General features: G+C 56.2%; 4 protein-coding genes across 11 annotated transcripts; 2 read left to right on the plus strand and 2 right to left on the minus strand.

The window, feature by feature from the left end:
* Nucleotides 1-226: 226 nt before the first annotated feature.
* ZBTB45 (zinc finger and BTB domain containing 45) lies at nucleotides 227-3867 on the minus strand. The gene is made up of 3 exons (XM_031610339.2): nucleotides 3767-3867; nucleotides 1876-2895; nucleotides 227-558 (listed from the first exon to the last, which is right to left on the minus strand). The coding sequence occupies exons 2-3, from the start codon at nucleotides 2843-2845 to the stop codon at nucleotides 227-229; spliced, it is 1302 nt and encodes a 433-aa protein (XP_031466199.2). The 5' UTR covers nucleotides 2846-2895; nucleotides 3767-3867.
* On the plus strand, nucleotides 3750-11670 carry LOC116240044 (uncharacterized). Of its 2 annotated transcripts, XM_090127444.1 has the most exons (10): nucleotides 3750-5287; nucleotides 6033-6083; nucleotides 6197-6358; nucleotides 6443-6571; nucleotides 6998-7086; nucleotides 7363-7459; nucleotides 8282-8478; nucleotides 9468-9576; nucleotides 10262-10434; nucleotides 11565-11670. In XM_090127444.1, exons 1-10 carry the CDS (start codon nucleotides 5258-5260, stop codon nucleotides 11668-11670), a joined length of 1143 nt encoding a protein of 380 aa, XP_089983570.1. In that variant the 5' UTR covers nucleotides 3750-5257. The 2 variants fall into 2 exon arrangements, with proteins under 2 accessions (XP_089983570.1, XP_089983569.1); XM_090127443.1 differs by having other exon boundaries at nucleotides 6197-6571.
* Nucleotides 11671-12560: 890 nt separating this feature from the next.
* On the plus strand, nucleotides 12561-27335 carry THAP7 (THAP domain containing 7). 4 transcript variants are annotated; one of them, XM_090127855.1, is made up of 9 exons: nucleotides 12561-12772; nucleotides 14631-14710; nucleotides 15245-15400; nucleotides 16006-16149; nucleotides 16512-17154; nucleotides 18561-20999; nucleotides 22950-23081; nucleotides 24869-24972; nucleotides 25804-27335. In XM_090127855.1, exons 2-5 carry the CDS (start codon nucleotides 14631-14633, stop codon nucleotides 16993-16995), a joined length of 864 nt encoding a protein of 287 aa, XP_089983981.1. In that variant the 5' UTR covers nucleotides 12561-12772; the 3' UTR covers nucleotides 16996-17154; nucleotides 18561-20999; nucleotides 22950-23081; nucleotides 24869-24972; nucleotides 25804-27335. The 4 variants fall into 4 exon arrangements, with proteins under 4 accessions (XP_089983981.1, XP_089983980.1, XP_089983982.1 ...); XM_090127854.1 differs by having other exon boundaries at nucleotides 25854-27335; XM_090127856.1 differs by having other exon boundaries at nucleotides 26344-27335.
* On the minus strand, nucleotides 17151-24794 carry SLC27A5 (solute carrier family 27 member 5). 4 transcript variants are annotated; one of them, XM_031610358.2, is made up of 10 exons: nucleotides 24270-24790; nucleotides 22361-22570; nucleotides 21722-21880; nucleotides 20857-20981; nucleotides 20580-20774; nucleotides 19537-19627; nucleotides 19190-19388; nucleotides 18995-19092; nucleotides 18203-18333; nucleotides 17151-17762 (listed from the first exon to the last, which is right to left on the minus strand). In XM_031610358.2, the coding sequence occupies exons 1-10, from the start codon at nucleotides 24745-24747 to the stop codon at nucleotides 17586-17588; spliced, it is 1863 nt and encodes a 620-aa protein (XP_031466218.2). In that variant the 5' UTR covers nucleotides 24748-24790; the 3' UTR covers nucleotides 17151-17585. The 4 variants fall into 4 exon arrangements, with proteins under 4 accessions (XP_031466218.2, XP_089983857.1, XP_089983856.1 ...); XM_090127731.1 differs by lacking the exon at nucleotides 21722-21880 and having other exon boundaries at nucleotides 24270-24791; XM_090127729.1 differs by lacking the exon at nucleotides 17151-17762 and having other exon boundaries at nucleotides 17868-18333; nucleotides 24270-24792.
* Nucleotides 27336-27380: the final 45 nt, after the last annotated feature.

A 27380-nucleotide genomic window follows, 5' to 3' on the forward strand; every position in this document is an offset into this window, starting at 1 on the left:
CCAGAGTGTGTTTAACCACCCCTACAGCTGCAGTTCAGAGCTAAAAGGAAACCCCATTATTGAGAAACACATCCTGGGTGGGAGGGGACGAGTGGGATGGACCTCATCTCTCTCCATCTGTCCATCCAGGGCATCAAATCCACAACAGGGGTCAAAGTCCTCCAGGTTTCACTCCACGGTGCTCAAAGAGTCAGTCTGGGGGTGGCGACAAGCCTCTGGGGCACCCTTATGCCATGTGAGCGTGACTGACACCCACGCCCTTGGTGTCTGGTGGAGATGGCCCTGGAGGTGGCCCTGGAGGTGGCACGGGGTGGGTGGCAGCAGTGTGCCGCTCCAGGAGGGTGCGGTGGGAGAAGCCTTTGGTGCAGAGGCGGCACTGGAAGCGCTCGGCGCGGTGGGTTCGCATGTGGACGTTGAGGGAGCTCTTCTGGGTGAAGCGTTTGCAGCAGATGCTGCACTGGAAGGCACGGACGCCCGTGTGGGTCACCATGTGCTTCAGCAGGTAGTCACGGAGTGAGAAGGAGCGCCAGCAGATGGAACACTGATGGGGCTTCTCACCTGTGGAGAGACAGACAGGTCAATGTGGAGCACCACGGATCAATACAGGAGGCACCACAGATCAGTTACAGGCCAACATGCAGCAGCACAGGTTAATATCACCAACATGGAGCTACGTAGGCTGACGGCAGGTCATTGTGGACCAACTCAGGTCAACGTGATCAACATGGAGCTATGTAGATTGACAGCAGGTCATTGTGTGCCTACACAGGTCAATATGATCAACATGGAGCTATGTAGGTTGATGGCAGGTCATTGTGGGCCAACTCAGGTCAATATCATCAACATGGAGCTACGTAGGTTGAAGGCAGGTCATTGTGGACTTACACAGGTCAATGTGATGAACATGGAGCTACGTAGGTTGACAACAGGTCATTGTGGGCCAACTCAGGTCAACATGAGTCATATGTGGGCCAACGTAAGTCAAAAGAGAGTGATGTCAATATGGATCCACAGAGGTGGCATGTCTGACAGATCAGAAAGCACCAAATGGATCAGCGTAGGTCAACGTATATCAACATCCATCAACACAGGTCTTTGTGTGTCAACACAGAATGAGATGGGTCAGCACAGACCTATGTGGGTCAACAGAAATCAGCACATGTCACCGTAGATCAACATGGGTCAACGTAGCGTGACATATATCCACATGGTCCGAGACAGATCAACCCTGGAGCAATACGGGACAACCCAGAGACACAGAAGTCAATGCAGGTCAATGGATTTCAGTAACACAGCTCAGCTTGGGTCAGCATGTTTCAGCATGGTTCAGCACAGGTTGACAAGAGCAACTGAGCAATGTGGGTCAACACAGCTCTTCCCATGTGGATCAGAGTGGAGCAATGCAGAGAATGCCCAAGTCAGCACACCAACACAGATGAATATGTATCAGTGTGAGTCAGCAGGGATCGATGGGTCAACAGTGACACGGGTAAACACAGGTTGATGCAGATCACCTCAACGCATCAACACGGAGTGACGCGGGTCAACATACATCGGCGTGGATCAACACAGAGCAACGTGGGCACGTGTCCCAAACCTCCTCACTCTGGGTGTCCCCACTACCTCCGTGTCTTCTCCTCACCCTCCTCCCCCAGTGTCACCATCTCAACGTCACCATTTCCATTCCCTCATCGTACCAACCCCGCTGCCCCGTGTGTCTCTGTCCCACCAACACCCTCACCCACCCACATCTTCATCTCCACATATCCCCCTGCCCTCGCTGTCCCCCATCAGAAGGACCCAGCCAGGACTTGCTCTGTCTCTACACCCCCCAAGGAGCCACATGGACCCCACGTCCCCACTTTGTCCCCTTACCAGAGTGGATGAACATGTGCTTGGTGTAGTTCTTGCGGGAGCTGAAGGTCTTCTGGCAATGGCCACACTGGTAGGATGGCTCGGGGCAACGTGACGGGCCGGCCCGTGGCACCTTGGGGACCAGAGGGACACCACCACTCGTCCCTCCCTCCACAAACCCCTCCTCGTAGAGGGGTGGCACAGTGGGGGCAAACCCTAGGCTGCTCCCTCCCAGCTCCACCTCTGTCCCAAAAGCTGGACCCCTCCCCGATGCCTCCAGGCTGCACTCAGGTCCCACTTTGCCCCCATCATCACTCGGCCAAGGTGGCAGGAAGGCATCAGAGAAGACGTCGGGGGGACCAAAAAACGGCGGCTCTTCGGCAGGGAACGGCACGGGGGGTGCTGAGCCTTCCTCATTGCCTCCCCCCACCTCCTCTTCCTCCTCCTCCTTGACTGGCAGCTGGAGCCGCAGCGGTTGCCTCTGCTTACGGCTGTGACAGCTGGACGGTCCGAAGTAGCCATCGTTCTCCTGTGGTGGCATCAAGAGCTCACGGAGCTTGTGGTGAGCATCAGTAGGCACCGGCAGCGGCGGTCGGGCAGGTGGCAGCACTTTGGGACTGCGGCTCTGCGAGATGATCTGCGTGCACTCATCGATCACCGTCTTGATCTGTAGGATGGAGGCAGCGGTGAGGATCTGCAGAGCTTCGGATTGGGCCACCACCAGGCACCCGCTGTACATGAACTCCACCAGCTGTCTCACGGCCCCGCTGGGGACGACGGGCGGCACTTCGATGGCCGAGTGACCCAGCAGCAGTTTGTCGTGGAAAAAAGGGCTGCCGGCCGCCAGGACGCAGCGGTGAGCACGCAGGGTGGCTTCACGGATACGAACTGTCACGTCGCAGAAGTGGCCTCCCAGGCGCTGCCCGTTGAGGGTTTCCAACAGCGAGCGGCTGAAGTTCTGCAAGTGGATGTAATGCACGGCCTCAGCCATGGCAGCGGGGACGGCGCGGAGCGGGGGCCGTTGCTGAGGTCTGGAGGTACCTGGAATCACCAGAATTAATCACCGAGGTTGGAAAAGACCTTCAAGATCATCCAGTCCAACCTATCACCGATAGTTCTCACTAAACCATATCCCTCAGCACAAAATCCAAACATTCCTCGAACACCTCCAGGGTCGGTGACTCCACCACCTCCCTGGGCAGCCCATTCCACTCTGTTGGAGCAGACATATTTCCTAACGTCCAGCCTAAATCTCCCCTGGTGCAGCTTGAAGCCATTCCCTCTACTTCTGTCACCAGTTACATAAGAGAAGAGGCTGACCCCGAGCTCACTGCAACCTCCCTTCAGGTTGTTATAGAGAGCAATAAGGTCTGCCCTGAGCCTCCTCTTCTCCAGACTGAACACTCCCAGCTCCTTTAGCTGCTCCTCATAAGTCCTGTGCTCCAGACCCCTCACCAGCTGCGTTGCCCTTCTTGGAACATGCTCCAGGGCCTCGGTATCTTTCTTGCAGTGAGGAACCCAAAACTGAACACAGTACCGGAGGTGCAGCCTCACCAGAGCTGAGTACGGGGGGACGATCACCTCCCTGCTCCTGCTGGCCACGCTATTTCTAATGCAGTCCAGGATGCCATTGGCCACCTGGGCACACTGCTGGCTCGTGTTCAGCTGAGCACCAACCAACCCCCCCAGGTCCATTTCCTCAAGGCAGTCTTCCGGCCACTCCGCCCCAAGCCTGTAGCGTTGCCTGGGGTTGTGGCCATATTGCAGGACCCGGCGTTTGGCCTTGCTGAACCTCATCCCTAGTGGCACCGCAACGTCTCCGGGGAAAAGGGGGGGGGGGGCGTGTGACGTCATCGGGCGTTGGTGACGTCATTAGCCGGGGATGCCCGCAGAAGGCGAGGCTTGCACTCACCTCGCGGCAGCAGCCGCCGCCGCCTCCCCCCACGCCCCGAAGCACTGCCGCCGCCGCCGCTGCTGCTTCCGGTCGCCGCCTTGCGTCACTTCCGGCTGGTGAACGGAAGTGAGTGAGGAGCATAGAGACTAGGGGAGAGTGCGCGGTCCTCCAGCCTCCGCAACCATAGAGACGGGCTGGGGAGAGGGAGGCACGATGACGACTGCCATAGAGACCCCACAGAGCCCCAAAGGCGCCTTCGCAGGGACTCAGTGACCCCCATGGCGACCCTGTGGTGCCTCAATCCCCTGTGGAGACCCACGAGGAGCTGAAGTCCCCCTGTGAAGACCCCTAAAGGCTCCCATAGGGTGACCAACTGGGATCCCCTATATGACCTGTGCCCTTCATTGATCACTATAGATTCCCATGGGGATCCACGCAGGTTTGGGTTCCCCTGTGGAGCCACACAGGGAAAATCTGGTCCTCCTATAGACCTGCGCAGGGGGCTTTCCCCCCACCAGCATCCCCCTATAGGGTCTGACTCCCCTATGTACCTCCCAGATGGCTCACAGAACCCTATAGGGATCCCCACAGGTCCTGGATCCTCTGTGTTGACCCGTGTTGGTGCAGTGCTGATCCATTTCGACCCATGTTTTGTTGGTCCATCATCCTGACGTGTTGATCTGTGTGGCAGTTGATCCCCATTGCCCCATGATGATCTATGTCGACCCGTGTTGCTCTTCACTGACCCATATTGATCTGTGTTGACCCATATTGATCCGTGCTGACCCACCTTGATCTGTGCTGACCTATCTCAACCCCCATTGGACCCACACTAATTCAAATGGCTGGGTGCACCAAGGAGGTGCCCCGTAGAGATGCCTTCTTCCTCCATGAAGATGCTTGGGTGCTCCAAGGAGATTCTTCAGTGCTCTGAGAGCACCCTTGGGTGATGCTAGGGTACCTCAGAAACATGCTTGGTGATCCAAGGAGGTGCTTATGGAGATGCTTGGTTTCACAAAGACATTCTTGGGTGCCCCAGGGTGGTTCTCGGGTGCCCTTGGTGATCTTTCTGTCCCTGTTCTATGCTTGGATGCCCACTTCTACGCTTGGATGCTCCAGAAAGATGCTTTGGGTGCTTCAGGGAGGTGCCCACGTCCCTGGGGCGAGGGCTGGCCCTGATGCCACCCAGGGCAGAACAGACATCCCTGTCCACCTGTGTCCCCTGGGGGGTGGGCGGGCACTGGGTAAAGCCTGAGGGGGGGCCCAAGAGGAGGTGGGAGGTTCCTTGTGTCCTCCTATGCCCGCGGCGTGGGTGGCACCAGCAGTGCCACACTTGACGCTGCAGGGACGTGACAAAGCGAGGAGATACCAGGGTGGTATTTGTCAACCCCCCCCCCCCTTCCACCTGCCCCCCATTCCTAAGGACTCCTACGGGGGGCAGGGAAGGTGTTATTATTGTAGTGTCTCCTCAGATTTCGTATTGTCGAACCTTTACCAGTTTGGGTCGTGATGGATGAGGGACCCCTCAAGCTGGCACAGGTGAGTGGGGACTGGGATGGGGAGGGGCAATGAAGGGGAGGACTCCCCCACCCCTACCCAGGCACTGATGAGGACTGAGATAGGCTGAAATATGAGGGAAACTCTATGATTGGAGAGGGGGTGAACATAAAAATCTGGGGGAGCTCCCTCCCAGAACACCCAGATGTCCACGGTGGGGGGATGTAGGGATATGTAGGGATGTAGGGAGAGCCCCCACCCAGCAGAACCAATGGTCCAGGAGGGGGACAGTTGTCTGGTGGGAGGAGGGGGGTGGATTTAGGGGACCCAGATTTTGGGGGGTGGGGGGGACACAAAGTCTGAGAGAGGGTGAGTGAAGTTGTGGGGGTCACCCAGGTATGGCATGGGGAACCCTAATGTCCTGGATTAGGGGGTGCAGGGATTTAGAAGACCCCTTTAAATTCCCCACAGGGGAGAGAAGCAGCGACGTGGGGACCCTCAGCACCTGTAAGGGACCCCATTTTCCACCTTTTTCCCTTATCAGGGCCCCAGCCCCCCCTCCCTCCTTCCCCCGGCCCCATTGGCCTGCGGCCAGCCCTAAGGCTGGAATTGGGACACGGGGCGGGGACAGGGGCCACTGCTGTCCCAGAGCCAACGCTGCTCTTATTCCAACCACGGGAAAGCACCCAGGGGTGGGGGGGTGGGGCAGAAAAGATCCCCCCCTGCCCTCACCCACCCCCCACATCCCACCCTATGTGACCCTTTCTCTGTCCCTTCCCCCCTCCAGGCCAAACGCCGGCTGGACCTGGAGGCGGAGCTTCGTGACCTCAGCAACCAGGTGGGCGGGGCCGGCGAGGTGTCACTCAAAGCTAAAAACCCCGCCCCCTTTTTTTTGCATAGGAGGTAACAGAGCTGTCAATCAATGCCTTGTGCCCCGCCCACCTCCCGCAGGTGGCGGCTTTGGGGCGGAGCCTGGGGCACGAAAGGGGGCGGAGCCTGGCGGAGGGCGGGGCTTTGAGAGCCCTCGAGATCGCGGTGGGCGGAGCCAAAGCGAGAGTGGGCGGAGCCTTCCGGGCCCGGGATCGAGCATGGGAGCGGCTGCGCCAACAGCAGGTGGGCGGGGCCAGCGATGGGGGCGTGGCCTGTGAATGGATCGGGGATAAAGGGGCGTGGCCTAACGTAACCCCGCCCACTCAGGAGGCGGGGCGGGGCTTGTGGGCAGAGCTTGAGGCGGCGCGAGCGGCGCGGGAAGGGGCGGAGCTTCGGGCACAGGAGGCGGAGTCACAATGCCGGGAAAAAGAGGCGGAGCTGAAGAGGCTGCGGCAGGTGGGCGGGGCCACGGGGCTGGGGGCGTGGCTACACGGGGAGCGGGCGTGGTTACACAGTGTGGGCGTGGCTACAAGGGAACGGGCGTGGCTACAATGGAGAAGGCGGGGCTAGAAGGGAGTGGGCGTGGCTACAGCGATGTGGGCGTGGCTGCAAGGGAGTGGGCGTGGCCACACCAATAATTGCGTGTCTGCACAGAAGTGGGCGTGGCTGCAAGGGAGTGGGCGTGGCCACACCAATAATTGCGTGTCTGCACAGAAGTGGGCGGGGCTATACGGGAGTGGGCGTGGTCCATTGGCCCGAGGGCGGGGCAAAGCGACCAAGGGGGCGTGGCTAAGTAGACGGGGCGGAGCTAAATGGAAAGGGCGTGGCTTGGTGGCAGAGTGGGTGGGGTTTACTGTGCGTCCATCACGGCCCCGCCCGCAGGCAGTGGCTGCAGCCCACCATGCCCGGCAGAAGGCAGAACAGGACCGGGATGACATCTCCACCCACCTGCCCCCCCCACCCCCACCCACGTGAGTGACCCCCCCTTTGGACGCGCCCCCCCCCCGCCCCTCCCTGGCCACGCCCACAGCCCCCATTGGCTGCCCCTACCTTATGGCCCCTATAGTGCATCCCTTATACCCCCTATAGTGCACCCCACAAGCCCCTGTGCCACATCCCCTATAGACTCCATGCAATATCTCCTATACTCCTCACGGCACACCCCCTACGACCCCATAGTTTCTCCCCTATATACCCTCCCATGCCCCGTGCCCCCCCTGCTGACCCTATAGCCCCTATGGGTGCAGGGGGGACCAGGACCCTGCGGGGCTGCAGGCAGCGCTGGTGGAACTGCGGGAGCACAACTGGGAGCTGCGGCAGCGCCTGCAACAAAGGCATGAGGAGGTGGGGGCTTATAGGGCACCTATGGGGGAACCTATGGGGGACCTATAGGGGCACTTAGGGGGTACCTGTGGGCCACATATGGGGGCACCTATGGGGTGCCTATAGGAGTACTTATAGGGGTACCTGTGGGCCACATATAGGGGTACATATGGGGGCCTATGAGGGACTTATGGGGCACCTATGGAGGTACCTGTGGGCCACATGGGGGGGACCTATGGGGGACCTATAGGGGCACCTATGGGGGTTCCTGTGGGCCACATATGGGGGTATCTATGGGGCAACTGTGGGGATACCTGTGGGGGACTTATAGGGGCACCTATGGGGGTACCTATGGGGCACATATAGGGGTACCTGTGGGCCAACCTATGGGGTACCTATAGGGGCACCTATAGGGATACATGTGAGCCACATATGGGGGTACCTATGAGGGTACCTATGGGGGACCTATAAGGGCACCTATGGGGGCACCTGTGGGCCACATATGGGGGTATCTATGGGGCACCTATGGGGGTACCTATGGGAGATCTATGGGGGACCTATGGGGGTACCTATAGGGGTACCTATGGGGCATCTATGGGGGTATTTGTGGGGCACCTATGGGAGTACCCATTGGGGAATGTATGGGTGTACTTATGGGGGAGGCACCTACCGGAGGTGCCTATAGGGTTATCTTTGGGAGTGTCTGCCAGGGTACCTACAGAAAATGTAGAGAGGGACCAATGGGGGTACCTCTATCATCTCCAACGGGGGACCCTATATGGGAAAAAACACACAGGGGGTGCAGGGCGTGTGTTGGGACCCACGGGTTCCCCCGTGATGCAGGCACAGGAGCTGCAGCGGGCACTGATGGCTGCAAAAGCACGGACCAGGGCAGCAGCAGAGGCAAGGGCACAGCTGGAAAGGGAGCAGAGGGGGCTGCAGGGGAGGCTGCAGCACCCTTGGGTGCCCCCACACCCGACTGAAGCCACCCTGCGTGCCCGCTGCCTTCACCTGCAGGAGATGCTGCAGCAAGAGGCAGGGTGAGACATCCTATGGGGTCTTTGGGGGACTGCTGGGTGGGCTTGGGTGGTTCTATGGTGCCCCTAACGTGGTCTCTTGGTGATCCCAAGGAGGTCCTGGGTGGTCCCAAGGTGCTCCATCATGGGCTTGCGCTGTCCAAGTTGGTCCTGGGTGGTCCAACGTGGTCCCAAGTTGACCAAGGGTGGTCCCACAATGTCGCATGGTGTCCCTATGATGTATTGGGTGACATCAAGGTGGTCCAAGATGGTCCAAGAGGTCCCAAGGAGGGCTTGGGTGGTCCCAGGGTGGTCCAAGGTCCCCCACTGTAGGCTTAGATATCCCCAGTGTTGCACAGATTGGTTCCAGGATGTCCCAAGGTGAACCAAGGAGGGCTTGGGTGGTCCCAAGTTGACCAAGGGTGGTCCCAAAATGTCCCATGGTGTCCCAAAGGACTATTGGGTGGCCTCAGGGTGGTCCAAGAGGTCCCAAGGTGGGCTTGGGCGATACCAGGGTGACCCAAGGTGGTCTCAGGGTGGTCCAAGCTCTCCCAGAGTGGGTTCAGATGTCCCCAGTATTGTCCAAGGTGGACAAAGGTGGGCTTGGGTGATCCCAGGGTGACCCAAGGTGGTCCCAAGGGTGGTCCCACAATGTCACATGGTGTCCCTATGAAGCATTGGGTGACCTCAAGGTGGTCCAGTGGTGGTCCTAAGGTGGCCCAAGGGTCCCAGGGTGGGCTTGGGTGGTCCCAGGGTGGCCCACATTCTCCCAGAGTGGGCTTAGATGGCCCCAGTGTTGCACAAATTGGTTCCAGGATGTCCCAAGGTGAACCAGGGTGGGCTTTGTTGATGCCAGGGTGACTCAAGGTGGTCCCAAGGGTGGTCCCAAAATGTCCCATGGTGTCCCTATGAACTATTGGTGGCCTCATGGCGGTCCAGTGGTGGTCCTAAGGTGGCCCGAGGGTCCCCCGTGGGTGCTGGTGGGTTTCATGGGGCACCCATGGGTGCTGCAGGGCGAGGGCAGCTCTGGGTCGGGCAGCGCGGGCAGCAGGACGGCAGCTGAGGGGGCTGCAGGCAGAGCTGGAGGAGCAGCGGCTGCGGGGGGAGCGGTACCGGCTGCAGGTGGGTGACATCGTGGGGGTGATGTCGTGGGGTGATGTCATGGGGGTGATGTCACACCTGGGGGGACATGACATCATGTCATGCTGTCTCCTCTTTCCCCATGGGTCTCCACATGCCCCCATGGCCCTGGGTGGTCCCCATAATCCCACATGTCCCGATATCCCACCCTATGTTCTCATGTCCCCATATCCCACCCCATGTCCCCACCCTGTGTTCCCAATGTCCCCATGTCCCCATTCCCCACGCCCCCACATGTCCCCATGTTCCCACACGTCCCCGTATCACATCCCATGTCCCCATGTCCCCATATCCCCATGTCCCCATATCCCATCCCATATCCCCATGTGCCCATATGTCCCCATATCCCACCCCATGTCCCTATACATTCCCATATCCCACCCCATGTCCCCACCCTATGTTCCCAATGTCCCCATGTCCCCACACCACATGTCCCCATATCCCACCCCATATCCCACCCCAGGTCCCCATGTTCCACCTCACATCTCCACGTGTCCCTGTGCCCCCACATGTCCCCATATCCCCACAAGTCCTCATGTCCCTATATTCCACCCCATATCCCACCCCATGTGCTCATATCCCCACATGTCCCCATATCCCACCTCATATCCCCATATCCCTACACATCCCCATAACCCACCCCATATCCCCCCACATGTCCCCACAGGCGGAGGCCACCGAGGCAGCACATCGTGCCCTACAGGACCAGCTGGCCGTGGTGACATCGGGGACATCCCGTGCCCACGCTCAGGGTCAGATCCTTCGCCGGGCTCTGGAGGACATCGGGGACGGCACTGCAGCCACTGCCTGTCATGTGGCTGCACTGCGGGTCCGCCTCAGGTGGGACCTATGGGACCTCATTATGGCACCCTATAGCTCCCTAGGGCACCCTAAAGCCCTCCACAGCCCCTATTAGAGCCCCTTATAGCCCCTATAGCACCCTACAGCATCTTAGAGTCTCTATAGCACCCTATAGCCTCCCCACAGCCCCTATAGCCCCTTAAAGCACCCTGTAGCACCTTATAACTCCCCACAGCCCCTATAGCACCCTGTAGCCCCCCACAACCCCTATAACACCCTGTAGCCCCCTATAGCCCCTTATAGCCCCTGTTGCACCCTACAGCCACCCCAACATTCCCTATAGCACCCTATAGCCCCTATTGCACCCTACAGTCCCCCACAGCCCCTACAGCACCTTGTAGTCCCTATAGCACCTACAGCCACCCCAACAGGCCCTATACGGCCCGATAGCCTCCTACAACCCCTATAGCACTCTATAGCCCCCCACAGTCCCTATATCCTCTTATAGCCCCTATAGCGCCCTACAGCCACCCCAACAGTCCCTATAGCACTCAAGGGCCCCTATAGCACCCTGTAGCCCCTCACAGCCCCTATAGCACCCAATGGCCCTTATAGCACCCTATAGAGCCCCACAGCTCCTATAACACCCTGTAGTCCCTATAGCACATGACAGACCTCCCCACAGTCTCCTATGGTGCCCCATAGCACCCCACAGCCCTTATAGTCTCTTATAGCCACTATAGCGCCCTACAGCCACCCCAACAGGCCCTATAAAACCCTATAGCCCCTATAACACCCTATAGCCCCCCATAGCTCCTTACAGCCCCTGTTGCACCCTACAGCCCCTATAGCACCCAAGGGCCCCTATAGCACCCTATAGTACCCCACAGTCCCTATAGTACCCTATAGCCCCTATTGCACCCTACAGTCCCCCACAGCCCTTACAGCACCTTGTAGTCCCTGTAGCACCTACGGCCACCCCAACAGCCCCTATAGCACCCTACAGCCCCCCACAGCCCCTATAACACCCTGTATTCCCTATAGCACACTGCATAGGGCTGTGTAGGGTGAGGGGGATGTGTGTGTATGTGGGGGGCATATGGGGCCAGAAGGATGATGGGGGGGGGGCTTTCTGGACCCCCCTGACCCCATCCCAATGTTCCCCCCAGGTGTGACCCCATGACACTGAGCCGCACCGTGCGCAGGATGCTGAGGGGGGAGGACGAGGAGGACAGCGGGGGGGGGGCGAGCAGCAGCGATGGGGAGCAGCTCTGAATGAATGGGAGCCACAGGGTAGGGGGGGGGGGGAGCGGGACGGCTCCAATGGGGGGCGGAGCTTAAAGGAGGCGGAGTCAAGGGGCGGGGTTTAAAGGGGGCGGGGTTAAGGGGGCGGAGCCAATGATGTGTGGCTTTAAGGGGGCGTGGTTTAAAGGGGGCGGAGCCAATGAGGCGTTGCTTTTCAAAAGGGGGCGTGGCTTAAGGGGGCGTGGCTTAAAGGGAGTGGAGTCACGGGACGGGGCTTAAAGGGGGCGGAGCCAATGGCGGTACGGACCAAGGGGCGATCGAAGCGGGCGTGGCTTTAAAGGGGGCGGGGCAAATGAGCGTGCTTAAATGGAGGGCCTATGATTGGGCGTGGGGTGAAAGTGGGCGGGGCTTAACGGGGGCGGGGCCAAATGGACGTGGCTCAAAGGGGCGGGTTTTTAAGTGGGCATGGCTTACAGAGGGGCGTGGCTTAAGGTCGCACCAGCATGGCGTGGCTCAGCGCTGCAGGGCGGAGGGCTGGGGGGTGGGGGGGGGCTCCTAACACCCCCACCGCGCCGTTGTACAGCCCTTCCAGCACTATGAATGAGATTTGCCTTAAAACGCTCCAAATCTTTTTTTTCTTGGGGGGGGAGGTGCAGTTTTGGGGCTGAAAGCCCCCGCCCCCCCTTACAGCGCGGCCATTCACCCCCCCCCCCCCTCCAACGGGGCATCAATGGCGGTGGGCGGGGCGCGTGTGCCTTATAAGGAGGAGGGCAGGGATTCGCTCGGCCAATAGCAGCGCGGCACGACCCGGAAGTGTGGTGGCGCAGCCAATGAGAAGGGAGAGGCGGGGCGGGACGGCGCTCCCGCGAATCGCGGGCGTTCTCGCGTGAGTTGGAGGGTGGAGGGGCTCTCGCGAAGCGCGGGCGTTCTCGCGTGAGTTGGGGCAGGCGGGCGCTCTCGCGAAGCTCGGGCGTTCTCGCGTGAGTTGGCGGGCAGAGAGTCTCTAGCGAAGCGCGGGCGATCTCGCGTGAGTTGGCAGTCGGGCGCTCTCGCGAGGCGTGGGCGTTCTCGCGAGAGCTGGAGCTGGAGGAGGTGGCGGCGGCGGCGGCGGCGCCGGGATGGGAGCGCGGAGGTGAGGCCGCGGCCCACAGCGGGCAGCTCAGCGCCGCCCGGCCCCTGTCACACCCCCACATCCCAACCGCCACCCCCAGGGGCTGGGTTACACCCCTCACCCCCCTCTCCGAGCCCTTGTGGGGGGTCTTCCCCGTTGGTCCCTTCCGGCGGCCTTCCTTAGCAACCGCGGCCCTTAGCAACGGCTTCTAGGCCCCCTTCCCTCCCTCTCAGGGTGTTTCTGAGGGGTTCCTATGAGGGCTCAGCTCTGAGGAGCACCTGTGGGGTTTTTTGGGGGGGGGGTGGGGTCACCTGTGTATTTTTTTGTGGGGTTGGGGTATATTGGGGTCACCTGTAGGTCTCCGTTGGGGCTCCAAGGGGGTCAGCTGTGGGTCTGGGGGTGCTGTGGAGGGATACAGATGGTTGTGAGGGGTCTGTGTGGGGTGTCAGTGGGTCTGGGATGTCTCAAAGTGTAACTCTGTGGGATGGTGTTGAGTCTTGGAGGGATTGGGGGGTTACCCGTGTGTCTGGGGGGGGTCTTGGGGGGATGCCTGTAAGTTTGGCAAGGTTGTGTGATGTGCAGGGGGCAATAGGGGGCTTGAAGGGGGCTTTATGGGATGCCTGTGGGTCTCAGAGGGGAGCTGTAGGTGTGTGTGTGTGGGGGTGTGCGTTGGTCTGGGGCATCTCAAGAGAGGGAATCCAGCATTGGATCTTGGGGGGACCTAGGGGGCATGTGTACGTCTGGGGGATGGGGATCAAGGGACTCTGGAGGGGCTCTGTGGGACACCATTGGGTCTGGGGGTGCTCTGGAGGGATATGGATGGCTGTCCATCCATCTGGAGGGGTCTGTGTGGGCTCTCAGTGGGTCTGGGACATCTCTAAGTGGGGTCTGGTGTAGCTCTGTGGAATGGTGTTGAGTCTTGGAGGGATTGTGGGGTTGCCTGTGTGTCTAGGAGGGGCCTTGGGGGGCGTCTGTAGGTTTGGCAAGGCTGTGTGGTATGCAGGGGGCAATGGAGGGTCTTTAAGGGGGCTTTGTGGGGTGCCTGTGGGTCTCAGAGGGCTCAGGGAGGGGAGATGTATGTGTGTGTCGGGGGGGGTGTATACATTACTCTGGAGCATCTCAAGAGAGGGGATCAACCATTGGATCTTGGGGGTCCTATGTGTGTGTGGGGGAGGGGGATCAAAGGACTCTGGAGTGTGGGACACCTGTGAGTGTGGGGGCAGGCGAGGGAGACATTTGGGGCTCTCAAGATCTCTAAGGGGGTTCAAAGGGTTTTGGGGGGGCTCTGGGATGGCACAAGAGAGTCTGGAGGGAACTCTAAGGGGTCTCTGTGGCAACTCGGGGCTCTAGAGGGGCATTTGTGGATTTGGGGCATCTACAGGAGGAAGTTCAAGGTAGCTCTAGGGAGCATCATTGGATCTGCAGGGCCTGAAGGAGGGCTGAGGGCATGTTTGGGGTGCTGAGGGGTCTCTGTGGGCTCAGGGAGCTCTTGGGGGCACCTGTAGGTTTACACTGGGGTGCTCTGGAAGGATGTTTGGCGCTGTGCGAGGTCTCTAAGGGGATTTGAGTGTCTTTCATCGGGACCTGTGGGTCTGGGGATGGCACTTTGGGCTCTGAGGCAGTTTCTTGAGGGGGTGTCGGGGTTGTAGGGTTTGGAGAGGGGGCACTGGGGTAGGGGGTCGTTTGTAGTGGGGAAACATTTGGGGCTGTGGGAACTTTGAGTGGGGGTGCTGTGGGTGTGGGAATTGAGAGAGATAATAGGGTAAACGTGGATTTTGGAGAAGCTGTAAAGATTTTGGGGGGACAGCTAGGGTGTAATGAGGGGAAGGGAAGCAGGGACTGTGTATGATATGGGGGGGGGGGTCCCATATCCCTCCAGATGCCCCGGCACTGCTCCGCCGCCGGCTGCTGCACCCGCGACACACGGGAGACCCGCAGCCGAGGGATCTCCTTCCACAGGTGGGTGCCCACTGCTGCCTGGGGAAGTGGTCTGGGAGTGTGGCGGGACCCCCTCATCGCCCCCCAGAACTCTCTGTGCAGTGGTGTTATCTTAGTGTGCTTTTTTTTTATTATTACTTTGCCTTTTTTTGAGGTCAATTTAATCCTCTCCCCCCCTTTTTGCAATGGTTTGGCCCAACTGTCTGTTCTAGTTTCTTTATTAGTGATCTGACCCAACTGTGCCCTTCTCTTTTATCAAGGGTTTGACCCAGATGTATTCCCTTCTTTTATTATGTCCTTGATATGCCTCCCTCCTTTATGATGGGGGTGTTCTCTTTTTCCCCCCCTCCTTTATGATGGGGGTGCTCTCATTTTCCCCCCCTCCCCCCCCATTCGATTTACAAGTAGTTCCTCCCTGGGCTGTTCCATTCACACATACCAGAGGGGTCCACCCCTCCAACTTTTCAGAAAACAACCTTGGGGGCGGGGGAGGGTGGGATTTCAGAGCATAGCTGATGTCACCCCTTCCTCTCCCCCATATTCTGCCCGCCCTAGGCTGCCCAAAAAGGACAACCCCCGTCGGGCTCTGTGGTTGGAGAACAGCCGACGACGGGATGCGAGCGGGGAGGGCCGCTGGGACCCAGCCTCCAAGTACATCTACTTCTGCTCACAGCACTTTGAGAAAAGCTGCTTTGAGATCGTCGGCTTCAGGTGGCTAATGAGGAGCCTAATGAATAGGGTGCCTTATGAGGGACACCCCTCTGCTTTGGGTTCCTGACTTTGGGAGAGGAGGGAGAGGTCGGACGGGTTGGTGCTCTCCCTTGCCTTGAGAAAATGGTTTGTTCTGTGTTTGAGTTTCCCAGTTTGGGATCTTTCCCACCTCTCAGTGGAAATGGTTTGCTCTGACCCCCCTATGCCTCAGTTTCCCAACTTGAGGTCCTGCCCCCAGAGGTGCTGGGGTCTTCCTAAGAACTCCCCCGTGGAATTTTGGGGACCCTGCTATGGTTTTAGATCCCCTAAAGAACCCTGCCCAGAAACCTTTGGTGTTCATGGGTCACCTTGGGAGACCCTCCTCCAGGTTTTGGAGCACCCCAGTGATTTTTTGGGGGCTTTTGGGAACCCACCCAGGCTTCAGGCCCTCCTCCTCTGGGGCTTTTGGGCCCTCCTAGGACTGCAGAGCACCCCAGGGAGCCCTCAGAGTTGTGGTTTTTATATTTTCTGGGACACTCCTAAAATCCTGATGCTCTTAAAAACTAATGTTCCTCCCCATAAATGCACTGACTCATCTCTTTGTGTCCTTCAATGCCCCAACACAGCGGCTACCACCGCCTGAAGGAAGGTGCTGTCCCCACCGTCTTTGAATCCACCTCCCCCAGGCCCCCCCGGACCACAAAGCCCAGACCCCCCCCACCCGATGCTGATACCCCAAAGCCCCCCCGGGGAGTCACCAGGAAGTGGAGGTGAGTGCCATGGGGGTCTCTGGGGTGGCAAAGAAACACAGGGTGTTGCTGTGGTATCCCCCCCAGCCTGTTCCCCCATTTAACCCCTGCCTTCCTGTCCCCCCATCTCATTTAACTCTCTGCCACTTGTGTCTCCATTATTAAACGCCCCACAGCCCATTTAATTTCCAGACATCATGTCCTCCCACCTTATTTAACCCCCTGCCACCACTTCCCCCCACCCCACTCCATTCAACCCTCTGCCATCATGCCCCCCACCCTATTATCAGGTTCCCCCCCAACCCATTTAACCTCTGGCCATTGCCTCCCTCCCCACCACGTTATGCCCCCTCCTGATTTTACCCCCACTTGTCTCCCTACAGACGGGATCCCCCCACATCCTCCCCGGATCCCCCCTTCTCCACCGACGTCTCCTGCTTCCCCCGTGAAGGCGAAGACCCTGCTGGTGTCCCAGCACTCCCTGGTCCCTCGGGCGCCCGCGGTCATCTCCCAGATACTCTTTTGGTGACAACAGAGGACGAAGAAACCATCACCCTCCCTGAAGAGGACCCCCCTGGACCCTCCCGCCCCGTTTCTCCTTCTCTCTACATGCTGCGCTTGCCGCCACCAGCTGGCGCCTACATCCAGAGTGAGCACAGCTACCAGGTGGGCAGTGCCCTGCTCTGGAAACGCCGTGCCGAAGCTGCCCTGGATGCCCTGGATAAAGCCCAGAGGCAGCTCCAGGCCTGCAAACGTCGGGAGCAGAGGCTGAGGCTGAGGGTGGGTGAGCTCCAACGGGAGCGCCGGGCCCTACCCGAGTGCCGCAGGACCCCCAAGGAGCCACAACTGCTCAGTGGTGGACAGTGAGGGTGTAAATAGAGAAAACACTTTTGCCTTTTTTTTTGTTTGTTTTTATGGAAAAAAATCAAGGGGACAGCTCGCATCTGGAGGCAAGGATTAAGGATGGCGTTCCCCGGTTGGATTTGCTCACCAGGAAACTGTTATAGGGAGAAGTCGACCAAATTGGTGAGCTAATTTATGAGTGTGTCAACCTGTGTTTGTGGGGAGCTTGGAGCTGACTGAGGTGCTTGAACTAACAGAAAATTGGGTGGAGGGAAATAAATCAGTTCTGTGCTGTATTTGTTGGAAGAGCAGACTGTCTTGGGGGCATGGTATGTTTGTAGGGCTGGCACTGAGCGCCTTCCTGGCAGTGGGGAGGGTTTGGGGGCACCATTTGCCCCCTCCAGAAGCAGAAAACCATCGGTTGGAGCCCAGAAAATACCTCTCATCATCCAGGCATCCAGTTCGACCCAAATTACTGGAATTAAGCCTTTAATTTCTATATGAAGATGAGTGCTGAAACCAACCTGTCACCCTCATCATGCTCTGGCACTGTCAGAAATGATTCCCCCCCAAACTTGTCTGTGAAATGATCAACCATGGCAGAGCTCCTCCTCCTACAGGTTGAGGCTCCCATCCAGGATGTTGGTGTAGATGTTGGGGTTCATGGGCACGTAGGATTTCTTCTTCTCATCACGGAAGAAGAGCGGGTCTGTAATGATGTTGGGGTCAAAGCCTTCTTTGACAAGGTTGCCCTTGCATTGCTTGAAGGTTCCGGTGATCTCCAGGACATTCTGTGGAGATTAATGGTGTCAGAAATTGGGGATTGATGCCATTACCTGCATGGGGTGGTGTCCACTGTCATCAGAAATGCGGGGGCTTTGGAAAGGACATGGGACCCCAACTCTTGTTATCAGCACAGGGTGATGATGCAGAAGTGGTGACACCATCGTCAGAGGGGGACCCAGGTGACAACGTTGGAAGTGGTGAAACCGTCAGCATGGGATTAGAGACAACAGCATCAGAACTACGGGTACCCAGAAGGTGTCATTGGCATACGGTGACCAACGCTGATTTGGGGAGACTCAGATAAAGGAGGGGGACCGTGGTGCTCTCCAAGATCTCCCAGCATCAGAGTGGTCCTGAAGCTGTCATCAACACCATCACTAGAAGCCTCAACACCACTGCTGGGAAGAGAAGCCCAGACCCACTCCTGGAGCATGCCAAGGCTCACCTGGATCCGCACAAAGCGGGGTGCAGCGTAGATGGGCAGCGTGTCCCTCGTGAAGGCGTAGAGGCTCTCACCATCAAAGCTCTGCCCGGGTTTCAGGCGCACAGCCGCCATGCCACACTTCCCCTCACACCCTGCCAACAGCACCAGGAGTTGTTTAGAGCAAGTTTGGGCAACTTGAGTCTTCTTGATGATGAAGTGCTGCTGGGTGCTTATTTTGGATCGCTTTGTCCCACTTTGCCCACCTCTGGAAATGGAGTGCCCTTGAACCTGGAGGCCACTTGCGGCCATTGTTGGGATGCATCAGTTGCCCAGAATATATCAAATGTTGATTTTTTTTTTTTTATTTCTTTTTTTTTAGTTATCAGATCCCTCTGTTTTGTCTGTGATGTCTGTTTGGACCATTGTGGGGACATTGCATGGCCAAAACAACTCTGGCCACTTGGCTTGGGCAACCAGGTCACCTCTTTAACCTCGGTGGGCACTCAGACCTTCACAGAATGTTCCCAGACACTTATTTTGGGTGAGTAAATTCTGTTTTCACCTTCTTGGTGGCCAGTTGGACCATTATGTGAATATGTTACAATGCTCTGCGATTCTTTTGGGTGAGAGAGCCCTGTTTTACTCTTGTTGGTGGACCACTGTGTTGGTAATTGTGAACCCCAGACAGCAGAGGGCTCCTATTTTGAGTCAACAAGTCCTACTTTAGCCTTCTTGGTGACTTCTCAGACCCACATTGTGTGACTGAAGCACCACTGGGTCCCTGTTTTGATCCCTGCACTGCCTGGTACTCACCTGGCACAGACACCCCATAGACATTAACCTCCTGGATGAAGTCCACCATGGCCAGAGTGGCTTCCACCTCTGTTGTGGCCACGTTCTCACCTTTCCAGCTATGGAAGCAAAGGGATGAAACTGTGAGGAGGAATTTAGGCTGGGAGACGGCATTGCCCACTTGGATGTGGGAATAACCATGCCAGAAGGAATTACCGGAAAGTGTCCCCAACACGGTCCTGGAAATAGAGGAATTTTTCGTGGTCCATCATGAGGAGGTCACCACTGTTGAAGAAGGCATCACCTTTCACAAAGACATTTCTCAAGATCTTCTTTTCTGTCTTCTGGGAATCGCCCGCGTAGCCATGGAAAGGGGTGCTTGAGGTGATTTTGATGACCAGCAGCCCTGTCTCACCTTCAGGGAGGGAAAGGAGGATTTGGGGCCAGGCAGCACTTGCCTTAGGTGCTGGAGAATGTCATATCTGTGCCCCAAAGGGAATGCTGCTCTTCAGTGGTTTTCTGGGGCTCCCCTATCATAAAGGCCATCACAAGGCTCTTCTTACCAGGGCGGACACGGATGCAGAATCCATCTTCATTGCGTACAGGTTCATCCTGCTCCACGTTGTACTTGATCAGCTCAAAGGAAGCAAAAGCCTGGAAGACAGAGGAGGGACAGAGAGAAGTCAGTGAGTGAAAGAGAAATGCAGGATAAAAATGAGCAGGAGAATGTTTCTGCTTCCAGCCCAGGTTCTCTGTCATTTGCTCATTAAAACTCACAGACCCCTCCAGTATCCAGACCCAAAATCTTACGTAGTTTTGTTTAAAATCTGAAATAATGGCCTTTTAAATAAGATTTAATCAAATATATTCAGTTTCACCAAGCTCATCCACTGTACCTTTTGGAATCAAAGATCTGTGGGAGAGTGCTGAGACCTGGAACAATGGGAAAAGATGGAAAAAACCTATTTTTGTAGCTTTTGCTCAGTAGACTGGTGGATAGAGACCTAGAGTTGACACCAGGATGTCCTGTGTTAGGGCTATAGAGGTGTCTGCATTCCCACAAACACTCCAGAAACTTGGAATCAGTGCCGTTGAGTCAACATTGGTTAATCCTAATCCTTTCCTAATTTGGGGAGGAAGTTTTTCACACAGAGGGTGGTGAAGCACTGGAGCAGGCTGCCCAAGGAGGTTGTGGATGCCACATTCCTGGAGGCATTCAAGGTCAGGCTGGATGTGGCTCTGGGCAGCCTGGTTGCCAACGCTGCACATAGCAGGGGGTTGAAACTGGGTGAGCATTGTGGTCCTTTTTAACCCGAGCCATTCTAGGATTAATCAGGAAAAGGGTCTCCTTTTGGATATGAAGAGTGGATCTTGGAGATCCTGCTCTTGTGTCAACCCAACCTGATGGATCATGCTAGTTTTGTCAGGTTGGTCATTATAAGGAGGACCCCTTGGAAACCCAACCTTAGGACAATGTTAGCTTCCCCAGGTTGGCCGCTACAAGAAGGGCACACTGAAGGACCCCACTCTTGGACTAACCCAACTCGAGGGTGTGCATTGGCATCCCCAAGGCAGCCAGCATTTATTCCTGTCATCGTTGGCTCACCTTGAGGAACACGTTGGCCCTTCCCACGGCCCCGATCTTGCCGGTGTAGTTGATGAAGCCAGCGTTGCCTTCAGTGGCCCCATAAAATTCGCTGATGGAGATGGGGCCGAAGCGCTGGAGGAACTCCTTCCACACCACTGCCCGCAAGCCGTTGCCTATTGCCAAACGCACGCCATGCTCCCGGTCATTGGCACGCTGCAAAGGAAGGGAACATCTCAGCATCTGCCCCACGGTCTTGGATTCCCCCTGGGTGACTTTGGGACTGGTTGGGCTTTACCTTGGGTGAGTTGCAGAGGTAGCGCATGAGCTCACCCACATACTGGATGACAGTGACGTTGTAACGGCGGCAGTCATCCCAGAACTGGGAGGCAGAGAACTTGGCTCGCAGGACACAGGTGGCTCCTGTGGGAATACAGGGAGGTGACTTCCCTTTTTCTCTCCTTTTTTTACCTTTTTCTTCATCTGTCCATTTCCATGTCTGGTCTTCTGTCTGCTCACTCACGTGTTGCGGAGGGTTTGGTTAGGTCATGGTTGAACTCAATGCTCTTTAAAGGTCTTTTCCAACCTGAGCGATTCTATGATCCTATGTTCACCCAATATCTAAGGTCTCTCCTCTCCTTTTCTGTTGTCTTTTGCATTCCTCTTTAATTTTTTCATTCTCACTTTTTGTTTTTTTTGGTCATCTGTCTGCCTATCCATCCCTGCAGTAATCCATTTATCTCTATAGATTGCTAGATTTCTTCCCTCCACTCTTGCATGTTTTTCCATCATCCCTCAGCCCATCTCCAGACAGCGCTGATCCATCTCCATTAAAACATCCACCCATCCTTTCCCAGCAAACATCCATCCATCTATAAAAAATACGCAGTACCGTAAAGCAACCATCCATCCATCTCCATATATCTGTCCACAAATCTGTCCATCCGTCCTTCTCCATAAAGCATCAAACCAGCTCCATAAAACATCCACCCATTCCTCACTCTTCTCTTTATGGACACAGCTCCTTTTCCTCTTTCTTTTCATCTCTCTCTCCTTCCTCTTGCCTCTCCCCACATATTTCCCCATCTGTCCATCCCTGTCAGCCCTGTCTAGCTGTCCTAACACCTATGCTGGCCAGCCCCCATGGGATGTGGGGCACATACCGACCTCGAGGCAGCCTCCCACCCCAATGAGCAGCCCAGCTGAGTGGTAGAGCGGCAGTGTTGTGTACATGATGTCGTTTTCTCGTAGGCCACACATCCGTGCCAGGTTGGCCACCATCATCACCTTCATCTCTGTGATCACTGCAGCTTTGGGCAGCCCTAGGGGTGGGAAATGTGCTTGTTGGAGGTGCCCGTATGGGAAGGGAGGTTCTGGGGGCATGGGATGGGATGAGGGTGGTGGGAGGGTTCTTTCCTGGAGGACTTCAGACCTTGCTGAGAGCCATGGGGAAGCTGGTGCAGATGGATTTGTGTAGGTTGGGATGGGATCTTATTTATGGAGTTGGACTGGGGAGATTCTGGCCTATCTGTCCCAGTGGGAACACGGTGGCTCTCTGTTCTTCGTAACACCCAACATATGGGATGTAACCAAGAGGAACCTGGCCCAGGTGGATGCATGATGGCCAAGGTTGGAACAGGGACCACTCAAAACCCCTCTTAATCTCCCCAGAACCACCTGCACCCACAGCACCCAGGGGTTCCAACCCTCCAGCCCTCACCCACAGCACCCAAACCCTCTTATATGCCATGAAGGAGACACCCAGTTGCTGTCCTCCAAGGAGGAGACCCCCATGGGCTCACCAGTGGTGCCGGAGGTGTAGATGTAGATGGCTTTGGAGTTAGTGGTGGTGTTGGTGCGGTAGTGGTCAGGCATTGGCTCATCAGAGGCAGCCTCGATGGCAGGCAGCAGAGCCTCAACCCCAGGTGTGGGTGATGTGGAGTTCAGATAGAAGACACGGACGCCTTCCTGCTTCAGGTCAGGCAGCACTTCTTTCACGACAGCCTGGAGCTCTGTGGGAACAGGGACCAAGGTGAGGAGGTCCCCAAATGGAGAGGTATGCCATGTACCCCAAATGGGAACCTTGGTCACGATGGGCACCCGTCATGGTTTGGATCTCCAGAGATCCCATACAGGCACTCGATGGAACCTAAGTGTGCACCCAGGGCATTGCGGATGGGTTCCTCAAAGATCTAAATGGTCACCTGATGGATCCCAGATGTATATCCTGACTGAATGTGCCCCAGGGCACTGTGGATGGGTTCCCTGGCGATCCCACGTGGGCACTCAATGGATGCCAGATGAATTAGATTGATGGAGTTTAGATGGGGACCCCTAGGATCCCTGCTGGGCTCCAGATGCACCCCTAAAATGGCCCCTGGTGCACTTCAGCTAGGTACCTCAGTCAGATGGGCACCTGAGACCCAAGGATCCCAACTGGGCACCCCAGCAGGACCAGCACCCAGCGTACCCTATGGATCCCAAATGGACACCCTGAGCACCCCAAATGTGTGTCCTGTCCAGGTATGTACATATGGATTTTCTTCTGCTCCCCAAAACGTCCTCCATGTGATGTAAACCAAAGGAACTTTGGCCCCAGTAATGATCTGGCAATAATTAACCCACAGCCTTGGAGGCACCGAGGTACCCTCACTGGGGTCGGGGGGTGCTCACGCGTGTGCAAAGAGCAGCACACACGGCTATGGCCACGCCTGGGTGTGCAAACACGTGGCCCCAGGTGAACAGGCTCTCGCACACTTCCACACCTTGCACAAACAGCTCCCACCCACCTGTGCTGCCTGCAGCAATGTGGATGTTGGCACACGTGCAGCCAGTATCTGCAAATTTGCACGGCCACTGGCGTGCATACAAGTCTGTGCACAGACACTGCTAAGTGTGCAAATACATGCAGGGACACTTGACAGTTGTGCAGACACGTGCACAGAGGTGCTGACATGCAAATCCACGCAGAGACAGTGCAAATATTTGCAGGGACACTGACTCATGCAGTTGCTGATATGCACGGGAATGCATGCAGAGATACAAACATACAAGTCTGTGCATGGACACTGGAATCCATGCAAATCCATGAGTGAGCACCAACATGCGTGCAAACATGCACTGATTGACACACATTGCAAATGCATGTGCAGATGCTGACATCTGCTCACATGCACGGATGATGACATGCATGATAAATGCGTGCATGGACATCAAATCTGCGTGCTGAGACGTGTAACCATGCAGGGACACTAACATGCATGTGAGTCTATGCATGGATGCTGACACACATGGCAAATGTATGCATAGACGTGTGCAAGTCCGTGCATGAAGAACAGCAGTCCATGCACTAACACCTGTGCAAACATGCACAGACACGTGCACATCCATGCATGGGCACTGACACACACAAACATGCACAGACAGCAACATACAGGCAAGCATGCACAGGTATAGATGTGTGCAAGTCCACGCACAGTCATGCAAACACGCAAGGGGCACACACAGACACATGCCTGCACACACACATGTACACTCTTGCAGACACTGATGTGTACAAATCCACACATGGAAAACATGCACCAACAACGAGACCCATCCCAAAGCCAGCCTGCACACACACACATGTGCAGACAGACACCAAGTTGTGCAACCCTCCATCCTGGCACGCACACACACACATCCCTGGGCAGCCCCCAGCTCCCCACTCACCACTGCAGCTGAGTACAATGTCTGCCTGCGCAGCGCTCCGTGCATGCAGCAACGCACGGCCCTTCAAGTTGCAGTTGAGGCAGGCCATGGCACAGCCCAGCTTGGCCAGTGCCAACCACGTCCAGACATAGGAAGGCACGTTGGGGAGGAAAACAGCCACGGTTTGGCCTGGCTGCAAGCCCAAGTGCAGAGCGAAGGCGCGGGCAGCGCGGTTGCTCCTCCGTTCCATGTCACCAAAGGTGTGAACCTCATCCTGGAACAGCAGCAGGGGGTGCTGGGGTCGGCGTCGAGCGTGGCTTTGGAAAACCTGCAGGAGGGTGATGGGAGGCCGGCGGGACAAACGCCAGCGGCACTGCAGGTTTGCGCCCACCAAAGTCACAAAGGCTCCCAGGTCAGCCCAGAGGAAGGGGAACCAGCGGCCGTGAAGCAGCAGCAGCAGCAGCAGCCCGGCCACGGCTGCCACCAGCACACCCAGCATGGTTCTCTGGGAGCAAGGTCCAATCGCATGCACCTTGCCCTGGCAGTGCTGGGATTGGAGTGGTTGTTTTCCTTTTTTTTTTTTTTTTGTACTCTTTGCTTTTTTTTTTTTTTTTTTCCAGCAGTGTGGGGGCGGTTTGCATCACTGCGTTGCTCATCCATACATCCACCCTCCTGCTGGGCCTCCAGGGATTGCACCTCCTGATCCAGTATGGACACACCAGAGGTCTGGCCACCTCCTATCTGCCTGTCCCTCCATCCTCCTACCTGTCCGTCCATCTATCCACCTACCCACCCTATCTATCCATCTGTCTGTCTGTCCTTCCAGCCCCAAATCCTCCACATGGTCCCCAGATCCTTCAGCCAGCTCCTAAATCTCCAATCTGCTCCTAAAAAGGTCCAATCGACCCCCAAACCCTCTGTTCACCCTCTAAACTTTCATTAATCCCAAAGGTGGATTCATCTCCAAAACCTCCAACACCAAATTCTACACCCAGCTCCAGATTTCCCATCCAGCCCCCCAGATCTATCCCTCTAGACCCCAAAACCTCAATTCAGACTCCAAACCTTCATCCAGACCCACAATCTACACCCAGACCCCAAAAAGCCCCAATCAACCGAAAACTCCATTCAACCCCCCCAAAACCTCCATCCATCTCCAAAATCTCTACTGACCCCAAAAAACTCCTCTCAGCCTCAAGACCCCTATCCAACCCAAAAGCTTCCATTCATCTCCAAAATCTCCATTCACCCCTCTAATCTAACATCCATCCCCCCAGACCTCTCCCCATCCCCCAAATCCTTCACACAGCCCCCAAATCTTCACCCAGGCCCCAAATCTCCATCCAACTCTAATCTCTACATCCAGCCCCAATCAACTCCAAAAAAACCTCTGTTTAGCCCCCCAAAAAACTCTGTTTGCATTTTCCCTTCTCACCAAAATGCAAACCCAACCCAAGCTCTGCTGTTTAAGTACACAAACTGGGTGTGAGCATTGGGCAAGCTGTGTCTTGAGGGATAATTAACCTTTGCGCTAATTGAAACAAACACCAAACAGGTTTGGGGTGACCTCAGTGCAGTGTCACTGACCTTCAGTCCTGATTTCAGTGCTGTGTGCTGCGAAATTATCAAAGGATTTGCAATACCATCGTCAGCAAAACCCTGTGCCCGAGGGCTGATTCCGTTGGGATGAGATAAAGGGAAGGTAAAACCTTCCAGCAATGGGAATCCTGCCCTGAAAGGAAGGATAAAACCCTCCAGAATTTGAATTTTCCACATTGAGATGAGGATAAAACTCTCCAGATGCAGCGATCCTGCCTCAAAAAGAGGAGTAAACGCTCCAGAAGCACTGGGGAATGGTTGGAGGAGATCTCCTGGCAAACCATCCCCAGGAATAAAGGAATAGAATAGAGATGGCAGTGCTTTAAGATCATGTGTCTGAGGGTACAAGAGTTCTCCAAACCCCAGCATAAGAAGGCAGGAAACCAGCGTGGCTGAGCAAGGACCTTCTGATCAGACTGAGGGATGAGAAAGAAAAGTCAGGATGGGGTGAAGCTTGGAAAGGGATGTAAAAGGGAAACATCACTCCCATTTTTAGGAAAGGGCAAAAGGATGAGCTGGCGAGCCTGATCCTCCTGGAAGAGATGTTAAAGCACATGAAAGATGAGCAAGTGATCTGAGATGGCCAGCATGGCTTCACCAAGGGAAGGTCGTGCCTGACCTGTCTGGTGATGGAGCGATGGCATCGGTGGATAAAGGAAAGGCAACTGATATCATCTACCTGGATTGCACAAGGCCTTTGACGTGGTCCTGCAGCACATCCTTATCTCTAAATCAGAGTGATATGGGTTTGAAGGGTGGGCTATTCAGTGGACGAGGACTTGGTTGAGTGGTTGCAGCCAGAGGGCTGCCCTGAGCTGCACCAAAATATGGGGGGGCTGAAGGGAGAGGGAGGGGGTTGGCCTCTCTGCTCTGCCTTCATGACATCCCATCTGCAGTGCTACGTCCAGAGCTGGGGCCTCCAGCACAAGAAGGATGTGGGGCCATTGGAGTGGGTCTAAAGGAAGGCATGAGGATGCTCAGAGGGCTGGAGCACATCTGCTGTGGATACAGGCTGTATGAGCTGAGGGTGTTCTGTCTAGAGAAGAGAGATCTCTCTGTGATTCTCCATTACTCAAAAGGAGCTGACAAGCAGGAGGGGGACACGGTCTGATAGTAATAGGACAAGGGAGAATGGATTTAAACTGGATGAGGGGAGGTTTAGGTTAGATGTGAGGAGGAAATAAATCACTCAGGGGGAGTTGAGGCACTGGCAGTTCTGCCCAGAGCAGCAGTGCATGTCCCAGGAGATGCTCAAGGATGGGTTGGATGGGGCCCTACAATTCTATGATTGTATGGTTCATTCTGTGATCTTTAGGGTCCCTTCCAAACCAAACCGTACTCTCTTACGACTCTATGATAGACCTGGGATGGTCAGGAAGTTGAGAAGGAGACAGAGCAAGGAGGGCAGCTGACCAACCTAAATCAATATTTGTGTTTACGATTACTGTTACTTTTCTCTTCCATCTTAATAAACAGATTTTATCTCAACCTACCAGTCCAACAGGTTTTTCTTCATTCTCTTCCCCATCCCAC

Source organism: Phasianus colchicus, chromosome 31, assembly GCF_987193195.1.
Source record: "Phasianus colchicus chromosome 31, bPhaCol1.hap1.1, whole genome shotgun sequence".
Classification (NCBI taxonomy): domain Eukaryota; kingdom Metazoa; phylum Chordata; class Aves; order Galliformes; family Phasianidae; genus Phasianus; species Phasianus colchicus.

Coding starts and splice junctions, on each gene's coding strand:
- ZBTB45 (XM_031610339.2), bottom strand. CDS start 2,845: ATGGCTGAGGCCGTGCATTACATCCACTTGCAGAACTTCAGCCGCTCG. Junction 559..1,875: donor GCACATGTTCATCCACTCTG/GTAAGGGGACAA, acceptor GTCTCTCCACAG/GTGAGAAGCCCCATCAGTGT.
- LOC116240044 (XM_090127443.1), top strand. CDS start 5,258: ATGGATGAGGGACCCCTCAAGCTGGCACAG. Junction 6,084..6,196: donor TTCGTGACCTCAGCAACCAG/GTGGGCGGGGCC, acceptor CACCTCCCGCAG/GTGGCGGCTTTGGGGCGGAG. Junction 7,460..8,281: donor TGCAACAAAGGCATGAGGAG/GTGGGGGCTTAT, acceptor CCCGTGATGCAG/GCACAGGAGCTGCAGCGGGC.
- THAP7 (XM_090127855.1), top strand. CDS start 14,631: ATGCCCCGGCACTGCTCCGCCGCCGGCTGCTGCACCCGCGACACACGG. Junction 15,401..16,005: donor TTTGAGATCGTCGGCTTCAG/GTGGCTAATGAG, acceptor GCCCCAACACAG/CGGCTACCACCGCCTGAAGG. Junction 16,150..16,511: donor GGAGTCACCAGGAAGTGGAG/GTGAGTGCCATG, acceptor GTCTCCCTACAG/ACGGGATCCCCCCACATCCT.
- SLC27A5 (XM_090127729.1), bottom strand. CDS start 24,747: ATGCTGGGTGTGCTGGTGGCAGCCGTGGCCGGGCTGCTGCTGCTGCTG. Junction 20,982..21,721: donor GGGAGGCTGCCTCGAGGTCG/GTATGTGCCCCA, acceptor GTATTCCCACAG/GAGCCACCTGTGTCCTGCGA. Junction 18,334..18,994: donor CTATGGGGTGTCTGTGCCAG/GTGAGTACCAGG, acceptor TGCTGTTGGCAG/GGTGTGAGGGGAAGTGTGGC.